At 36.6% G+C, this 10,420-nt stretch overlaps 1 protein-coding gene across 17 annotated transcripts in view; it reads right to left on the minus strand.

Annotated features, from left to right (window-relative positions):
* LOC119783237 (pleckstrin homology domain-containing family A member 5-like) overlaps positions 1-1,050 on the minus strand; it is a 186,914-nt gene extending 185,864 nt beyond the window's left edge. For 16 of the 17 annotated variants that reach the window (XM_038284647.1, XM_038284645.1, XM_038284646.1 and 13 more), the window contains exons 1-2: positions 900-1,048; positions 698-774 (exon numbers count right to left, since the gene is read on the minus strand). In XM_038284647.1, coding sequence (XP_038140575.1) covers positions 698-774; positions 900-1,048 — 226 coding nt within the window. Of the gene's footprint in view, positions 1-697; positions 775-899 lie in introns of all 17 variants that reach the window. The other variant, XM_038284649.1, reaches the window with a different exon arrangement.
* Between the last annotated feature and the right edge of the window lie 9,370 nt (positions 1,051-10,420).

Raw genomic sequence — 10,420 nt, forward strand, 5'->3', positions numbered from 1 at the left:
CATGCAATCAACTGGTTTTCCTTAAATAGAATGAATGAATATGACTGGATGATCTGGTGATCTGTAAAGTGCCTTGAGATGATGTGTTTTAATTGTTGCAATAGAAATAAAATGAATTGAATTTCAATGTCAAATCCGAAGATTGTTTTGTATTTTGTTGTTTTTTTTAGGCTTTGTTGATATGAAACATCTTAGCAGCCAGCTTTACAGCTGCTGTAGATGTTGATGTAAACAGAACTAATCCCACAGGAGATCACATGTTAGTGATGGTTTTGTTTTTGCATCCTTTTCCTTTCCTTTAATCATTCAAAAAAAGAAAAAAATAACAACATTAAGAATGACTTGCAGCTCTGTTTTACAGCCTGGGTGTTTTTTTTACACACAGTCACTTTTCAAGTTCTCAAGTTACGTTAACCTGGCGGGCAACTCGACAACCTGAGTGACCGAAGCAACCTGAGGCTGGAGCGGCCAGCGGTGGGCATGAGGGGGGCTCACTTTCCACAGCACGAGAGCCAGGAGACCACTCATGCATCAAGGAAGGGAGCAGGGGTGACAGAGCTCCTCTCTCTACATATATTTCACTCTATCAGCGTGGGAAGAGTCCGGTTTTTGTTGTTTTTTTGCAGAGGGAAACATAACAACCCATGACGCGCTGCGGTTAACAGAAACTTGACAGCTGGGTGTCGTTTCTTCTTACCTGGAGTTTTCCTGTGTCCAGTTATGACCGCTTCGCCGCTCTCTGGATGCAGCCAGGTTGTACTCTGGGCTTCCTCGCTGTTGAGACACAGAGCAGGGAGAATATAACGCATGTATTATTATTATTAACGAGCCCAGACTCTGTGCGTAATAGAAGCCGGATGAAGGACTTTTAGACCGGAGTATGTTGAAGGTATATTTACTTAATGAAGAAGACGCGTCCGTCCCGAGAAACCCCATAAGTCCAGGAAGACGGGAGAGCAGAAATGCACTCGGGCTGTAGCTCCGCCGCCATGTCTGGCACTAATGTATGACAGCGGCGCGGCGCCGCTGGTGCAGGCAGCGCGTACATGGAAACCTTGGCAACGGCGGAAAGCCGAGGGAGGGGGGCGCGAGGGACGGCCAGGTGAAAGGCTTCAGGGGAGGGGACTCAATCACTGAGAGCCCTTTGCTTTATCCCTTTTCGCTCAATAAAGTATTTTATTTGAATAAAAAAAATCCAGTAGGTTACAAACAATTGCCTTAAAGTCGAAGGAAGTCATATTTAAATGTTAAATCATTGTGGCTTAAATGTACTCTTTATCAGACTATATCGTCCCAAAGGTTAGAACATTTTTATAAAAAAAAAAAATGCTGTCTTAAAATCTGTTTTTTTTTTATTATTATTATCTTATGCAGGCCAGTTAGTTATACGTCAGCTTGTTCACCTAAATTCAGCCAATCATATATCAACTGTCATCTGTCAATCAAAATTTTTCGGTCATAGCATCTTGATTCATATGTCGCAGCTAATATACGCAACGGTTGAAATGTTACGTCCCAGTGTTCACAGGGATGGACGTCTGTGTCTTCAGCAGAGATACAGACCACTCGGGAGAATTCACGGCTGTTCCAACTGTTGCATTTCCGAATTCTCCCGAGCGGTGCCCGACTTTACACGAGTGAATAAAGTGAATGAGATTGGTCGTTTATCAAGGGGGCGGGATTGTTGTGACGAAAGGTTCCCAAGCATTTGGTTGTGGCCGGTTTGTCGGAAGCGTTTGGCTAACCAGTTAGCAGCTTAGTGCTAGTAGGTTCCCAATGGGAAATTTCATTGGGACCAAGTAGCTCTAAATTGGTGAATTAGAAATGACACTGTCAAGGAACGCTATGGACAGTGGAAACATGCAAGAGGAGGAGAGTTTTTAAATTTCAATATGACTCACCTACGACTTTAAATGTCAAATAAATTCTGGCTTAACATGTATATAAATGTACTCTTTATCAGAAGATATTGTCCCAAAAGTTCGAAAATTTCTATTTTTGAATAAAATCCTGTCTTAAAATTTGTGGGGTTTTTTCGTTATCTAATGCAGGCCAGTTAGTTATACGTCAGCCTGAACACCTAAATTCGGCCAATCATATATCAACGGTCATCTGTCCATCAAATTTTTTTGGTCATAGCATCTTGATTCATATGTCGCAGCTAATATACTCACAGTTGAAATCAGAATCATGTCCCATTGAGTTGCGTCCCAGTGTTCACGGGGATGGACGTCTGTGTCTTCGGCAGGCATAGAGCTAACAGAACTGGCAGCGTTGCGAGGCAAGGGCTCAAACATGTACGGCTGTAAGCCTTCTACACCAAACCAAGCTTCTGCTGCCCTGGCGTCCTCTTCCACAACGTCTTCGTCCCCGCTTTCCCCCTCTAAATAAAAAATGGATGACGGAGGAGACTCATCCACGACCTCCGACACTAAACTCTCCTCCTCTTGCATGTTTCCGCTGTCCATAGCGTTCCTTGACAGTGTCGTTTCTAAGTCAACGGTTTAGTCCCAATGGAATTTCCCATTGGGAACCTACTACTGTAGCACTAAGTTGCTAACTGGTTAGCAAGATGCTGCCGACAAACCGGCCACAAGCAAAAAGCTTGCGAACCTTCCGCCACAACAATACAGCCCCCTTGATAAACAACCACATTCACTTGTTTAAAGTCTTTTAACAGCCACTTCCCTACAACTTTAAAGTACGGATTCTATCAAAGACAAATGGCAAGAGGACCAGTGACTTTGGAGGAGCTGCTGATATCCAAAGCTCAAGCAGGAGAAGCATACAGAGGCAATATTTAAAAGAAACCCTTTAGAAGGCCTCCTTTCTGTTTTAAGTTTATGGTTAAGAAAGAGGAAAAAAAATTGTGTGAAAAGATTCCACGGTCAGATGAGACCAAATTTATCCTTTTTCTGCAAAAATGCAAAAAAAACTCTGACGTTTGGTGGTGAGAGCATTATGCTGTTGGGATATTTTCTCTTTAGCAGAGACGGGGAAGAGAAACTGCTTAATGTTGATGGTTGATAAAAGGATCTAAATACAGATAAATCCTTGAAGAAAATCTGTCAGAAGTTATAGACGAAACAATGTTCAATCCCTTTCCAATAAAACACCAACCTTAAACATACAGACTGTGCTACTGTGGAATGACTGAGCACAGAGCATACGGTATGTTATAATGACCCAGTCCAACTGCTGACCAAAATCCAATGACAATGTGGGGATTTCTCATGAAAGACCTAAAGACAAATGTTTTTTTCTATACTTCTTACTTAATATTTTGTTAAAATAAAAGACATGGTGACAAGCATGCATCAAACTCAAGGGCAGGGGTGAATTAACCTGCTACAGTGCCCCAGGAAAAAAATTGATCTGCAGGATACCATCAGGATTTTCTTTTTTCACGGGAGACACATTTAGTGAAAGCTTAAATCCCAAAAGTAGTTATCACCAGATGGACCCCTTCATCCTGGCAGGAGCCGTTGCCTTAAAGCTGGAGCCACCTGGGGCTCTGATCATATAATTAGGGCATTGGGCTTTAAGGGTACAGCTTCTAAAGACTCATATGGTTCCTTAAAGTCTGCAAAAAAGTACAGAGTATTTTAAAGTTCTGGTAAGGAAGCAGAAAATAATAGAAAGATATATATTTCAAGTGTTTAAATTCTTCAATTTGAATATTTAAACAGTCCCCTAATAAGCATGGTCCAAGCAATCATAATGAGTAAAATCTTCTTGAACCTGGTTTCCATGATGTCAGCTATTTCTTCTTCTACCCAAGATTTAACCCTATAATGCCAAATGTATCATATTTGATACATACGGTTTCTGAAATGTTTTGTGTCTGACACCTTTTTCATAATTTAATGGTAAAAACTTTGCTCAAAATCCTATTTTACACAATCAGATATACCTGATAACAGAGGGCAGAAGACTACACAAAAAATAATCTTGACTTATCGCATAGTAATAAATTATAAATATCAAAAATTTATTTCTGTTTTTTCTTTTCACATATTTTGTTAAAAGGCCAAATAAGGACTTCAAACCAAAAAAAAAATAATTTTCTGTTTTGTTTTATTCTTGGATCGGGCTTTAAAAGGTTAAGTTTAGCATTCAAGACAGAGCTACGTCTCTGTGAAGCTATAAGTATAAATAAGCATACGTGTATAAGTGTTCTTAGTGTAATTGCTGCAGGAAAACAGCAAAGAAATTGTAAATTAGGGCTGTGCGAAAAAATCCTTTTGGCGATATATCGCGATTTTTGGCTGCCTGATATAATATCGATCTTTCAGTTCCTAGTATCGATTTTTTTTTTAAACAAAACATTTTTACCTAAAACTGAGGGGAAATTGACTACCTCTGCACCACCACTCTATCAGATGACACTATGAAGCCCTTTTGCTTTTTGGAGCAGCACCATATCTGTAGTTGAAGCACTCAGAGTGGAAGACGTGGACTGACTCAGACCCCAAACAACATGAATACCAAAAAACTAAACCATCAATATCTTCTGATGAAAATACACAGCACTTGCTTTTTTATCTATACATTTAATTTTGATAGGAAAACTTTTGCAATATATACTAACATTGCAATATTGTGATAATATTGTATCGCGATCCAAGTACTGCGATGCATATCGCATCGCAACAGCCATGCCGATACTCATCCCTATTGTAAATGGCCTGTACTTATATTGTGCTTTTTCAAGTAGGGAGACTTGACCAAAGCACTTTACACTGCATTCAGTCATTCATCCATTCACACTCACACACTGATGGTGGCGAGCTGCGTTGTAGCCACAGCTGCCCTGGGGTTCACTGACAGAAGCAAGGCTGCCGTACACTGGCGCCACCAGTCCTCCAACTGCCATCTGTGGCCGAAGGGACTGATAAGTAGCTAATAAATAAATAAACTGAACTTTTATTGATCTTAAAATGGAGAAATAAACTCTCTGCATTTAACCCATTCCCTTTGGGGAGCAGTGGGCTGCCACTGTGCAGCGCCTGCGGAGCAGTCAGGGGTTAAGGGTCTTGTTGAGAGGCCCAGAGTATGTTTGGGACTATGTTTAGAACTCACAACCTCAGGATTTAACCCTTTAAAGCCCGATCCAAGAATAAAACAAAACAGAAAATTACTTTTTTTTGGTTTGAAGTCCTTATTTGGCCTTTTAACAAAATATGTAAAAAGAAAAAAGAAAAATTTATTTTTGATATTAATAATTTATTACTATGCGATAAGTCAAGATTATTTTTTGTGTAGTCTTCTGCCCTCTGTTATCAGGTATATCTAATTGTGTACAATAGGATTTTAAGTAAAGGTTTTACCATTAAATTATGCAAAAGGTGTCAGACGTAAAACATTTCAGAAACCGTATGTATCAAATATGATACATTAGGCATTACAGGGTTAAAGCTCTATGTCCTAACCACTAGGCCGCCACTTCCCGGGGGCCAATAACAAGCTAAGAGAGGGTATTTGCACCAATCTTTAGTTTTAACTGGCTCTTTTCAAGTCTGTATTGAATGCATGGATGCTATGGATATTCAATATATTTAGCTCAGTGCTAAATGTTTTAAGATTCTTTCTATAAAGAATAAATTATACCATTTAAAAAGCAAAGGAAGACAAACTTGTAAGCTGCCTCTTGGATTATAATATATATTATATTATTTGATGTTTAGTCTCTTTAATTAAGTCAAATAAAAAAAAATAAAATAAATAAAATGTGCTAAATGTGTGTTGAAACCTTTTAAGCACACCCTTGCTTCCAAACCTTCAGGTTTTGTTTCGTTTTTGTTTTTTCTCGCTTTTGTCAACGTGTACTGAAACTGCATCATCAGCCTTTCACGACCGTATTACAAAGGCAGGTCATCCAACACCACTATGCCCGGCCTGTTGTTGCGTACTTTTACGTATTTTATGTTAAAAGCAGCCATGATGGGTGGTTGCGGTAGACGGATGTTTCTGCCAACTGCTCTGTGTTTGAGTTTAAGGAAAGCAGAAGCTGTTTGAGCTGATCCTCGGCTGGTCAGCCTTTAAACACTGGATTCTTTGTATTCTGCTTACCTGGAGCAGAATTACCCAGCTTTCTAATCTGACATACAAAAGAACTGCTTGTTTTTTCCCCCAGGTAGTTGGACAATGAATGAATCAATGAATGAATGAATGAATAGGAATTTATTTCAGACAATTTGGCAAACAGCAATAAATGAATCAAGCAAATACTCACTGTAGCGGCACTCCAGCTCCTTTAGTTTTTTTCTGTACCGCATGGAAAAACAGTCAAACAACAACTATTGAAACGTGAGCAAGACCAGATAATATTCTTTAACTTATGATGTTTAAAATAAAAGAACATCCACATTCTCATAATATAAACTCAGTCAAAATCTGTGTTTCTTCCAGCAAATCGGTTTTTCCCTCTTTTCCTATGTACAATATGTAAAAACAAACAAAAAAAACCACGTATAGAATTACAGCATGCAGGAAGCCTAAAAGTATGCATTACAAATTGCATTTCTATATTCTATGCTTTTAATGTTAGAGTCTGAAACTTAAATTATAATCCTAGCATCAAAAATTTATCAGTTTTGTATTTTAACCTTTTTACGACTATAAATAAATTTGCCTCCAATTGGCTCTTACACTGTAAAAAATAAGTCATTTTTTTTCTTAAAATAAGTGCATTTGTTCTTGAATTGAGGAGGTAAAAGAGACATTTTGCCAACGAAACAAGACAATTTACACTTTAAATAAGAAAACACAATTAAATTGTCTTATTTCAAGTGCATATTATCAAATTATCTTATTTTAAGAGTAAAATGATCCATTCCATTGGCAAACTATCTCATTTACCTGCTCAAATTAAGGGTGAATACACTTAATTCGAGAAATTTTTACTTATTTTTATATCGTTTTTGCAGTGTACACACACACACACAAAAGAGACTACACTACACTGCAAAACATTTCAATCTAACAAAGTGATTATATCTTAAAATAAGTGCATTTTTTCTTCAATTGAGGAGGTAAGAGACATTTGGAACAAGACAATTTATATTTGAAATAAGAAAAAAACAATTGCATGGTGTTACTTCAAGTGCATATCATCTAAATATCTTATTTTAAGAGTAAAATACTCTTATCTTATTTATCTATTCAAAATAAGGGTAAATACACTTAATTTGAGAAATCTTTACTTATTTCTCCATCGTTTTTTTTTGCAGTATGGTTAACATCAACCAAGCCAAACACCAATTTCCAAACTAACTAAATTCACCTAAATAGAAACAAAACTCTCAACCAAAAATATGATCCATGTGAGGACAGGAGGAAGTGCTGTGCTTGAATAAGCAGCAAAAAATAACTGACTGGTTTACAAACTGATAGATATAAAAAAAAAAAAAATCATATAAGATTAAGATTTCAAAAGTCTATTACTTTGGAATACATGTATAAAAAAACTACTGTTGTGAAAATGGACCTGGATCTGTGCATTTAACAGATCTAAAAGTTGTTCCGTCTCGCTCTAAGCCTGAACTCAATTTGCTCTCGGCAAAGTTTCAGTAGAAAAGAGAAGTGAAACAAATTTTTCTCAACTATGACACGTATTTTCTAAATGTATTACCAGAGCAAGTTTTTACTAAAAACTCAATCATTTCTTCTGGGAATTATACAGTTAGTGGGAGGATTTGGGAGTTCACTCCTGTCACAGTCAGGCTTTAAGACGATCTATGTCCACACAGTGACAGTCCTGACTTTACCAAACACATGCTGAGAGGTGGGAACGCTTCTTTTGGCAGAAGCAGACGTTTCCTAAAAGCAGCACACAGTTGTCAGGGTGAACCATGCTGCCATGAGCCATAGCTTATCATCCCCACTCAAAACACCTAAAACCATTTAGCTAAAGCAGAGGCCTTACTTATAAATTTCTATAACTGACATACATTATATACAATACATTTACATTTCTTTTTACTAATGAGAATCAGAATATAAGTTGTTTCCATTCATTCTGAGTCGGTCCTTTGTAGAGCAATGTTTTGGTAGAGCTAAACCTGCAGATCTTTGGTGTTATTTCTACAAAAACAAGTATGCAGATAAAAATCAGACACATGTCCCTATCTTATCTTTACAAAATACTATATATCAGTTTTATTCAGGTTGGATAGAGAGCCTTCTGGAAAGTTAGCTCTAAGTAGAGCTAAAGATTTTAAACCTTTTGGTTTATATTATTTATACAGCATTGATTCACAACACATGCCTCCTCAAGGGCCTTTAAAGAGACAACTCTAACAGTCATTCTGTATGTCATATATGTATATATATACGTATATATACATATATACGTATATATATATATATATATATATATATATATATATATATATATATATATATGTATATATACATATATATATATACACATACATTTATATATATATATGTATATATACATATATATGTATATATACATATATATATATATATATATATATATATATATATATACGTATATATACATACATATATATATATATATACATATATATACATACATATATATATGTATATATATACATATATATACATACATATATATCTACATATATACATATATATATATATATATATATATATATATATATATATATATATATATATATATATATATATATATATATATATATGTATATATATATATATATATATATATATATATATATATATATATATATATATACACACACATATATGTCACTTGGTATTGCTATGTCAAACACAGCGGCTTTCCTCTGCTTTTTGTGTAAATATAATATATATATATCATGCTTCAAAGCTATATGTTTTGATTTATCATAAAACAAAATCAAGTGTTTTAACTATAAGTTTTGCTATGAAAATTTGAAAGAGCTCAAGTGGTATAAATACTTCAGCACGATACTTGTTTGAAATTGAAATCATTGAGTTGTAGAGAACTAAAACAAAAAGAAGAACCTCTGGGTTATAATTGTCTCTCTCTGCTTAGCAGGGTGTCTGGTTAAAATTGGATAATAATGACTTACCTGAAATAGTTTTCTGTTTCATGCAAATATAAAGAAGATTTTTTTAAACCCTTACTGAAAATGAATAAAGAGAAAAAAAGAGGCAAGGAGAAAGTAAAAAAATATATATATACATATTTACTAAACTAGCCGGTTTAATTAAAATACATAGAAATTTATTTGAAGAACCAAACTGGAACCGGGGTTTATATGATGAATGTAAAGGATTATCACTAACCGTACAGCTCTGTGTGCAGTTGGGATTGTGCAATGCATTCTTATGTAATTGCTGAATGGTAAGCGATGCGTAGGTTCTCCACTCTGAGACACAGGCCAGACTCGAAACATGAGGCACAATGTAATGAGTGGTTGCACATTATCAGACAGCTGTTAGAGGGCTTTGTTCTGGTGCCAGCTCAGGAGTAACCTCATTCCTGTCTGAGCAGAGTGAGGTCTCTTACACTCCTCTCTACACTGGAGACACTGCACATCTCTCAACCTTTGCTGGGATTCTAAGCTTTTTCTCAGCTATCTCTAATAGAGAGCAGGTCTGTAATATTTAGCTGTGCTCATCATAAATGAGCTTACTGTGGAAACTTTATGGGTAACAAAAATATTTCTAATTTGTAATGGATTACCTTATGGGCACCTAAACGTAGCGAGACAAAGATGGACTTTAAAAGATTTATTGCAAAATAACAATGGAAGCCAGGTTTAGAAACTTGTGGAGGAACAGAGAATGGTTAGTGGCTGGGCAGGAATTTCTGGAAGAGGTTAAATTCAGAATAAAAATCCCCTAAACCTCTTAGAATCCATGGGAGAACAGGGTTGCTGAGTTTTCTCCAACCTGTGTATCAGACTAGTGACAATACAGTGAAGCCCCTGTGACACGCTGTGGAAGTGACTCTTTGGTTTGAGGTGGAGGTTTGATTCAAATGATCCACAATTGAAACACACAGGGAAGGAGGTTATGGGATTCAAGTGTCAGGCTTGAAAAGTCTGTCAAGGTGCTGAAACAAGATTGAGCATAGGGTGGCCGATACAGGCTGGTAGGGGATCGATGTCCAGAGATTAGGAGCCAGGTGGAAATCCAGGAGTGAGATCAGGCAGGCAGGGGAATATTGCTGAATATTTACTCACCCGATGGCTTTCGATAATCTGGCACTATTTGTCAGCCAGAAAGCAGTAGCCTATATAAAGTCAGAACATCAGGTGGAGTGAAAGAGACTTGATTAGGGTGCAGGCAGAGGAGATGCAGTTGAAAAAGATGGTCCACATTGCTTTAGCGCAGAGAGGAACTGAAAGGGGCAGTGCTGACATACAGGACAGAACAATGAGTGAAAATATTATACAAAAACTTTTTATAAATT

This window comes from Cyprinodon tularosa, unplaced genomic scaffold (genome assembly GCF_016077235.1).
Source record: "Cyprinodon tularosa strain WSP-4 unplaced genomic scaffold, ASM1607723v1 ctg200, whole genome shotgun sequence".
NCBI lineage: Eukaryota > Metazoa > Chordata > Actinopteri > Cyprinodontiformes > Cyprinodontidae > Cyprinodon > Cyprinodon tularosa.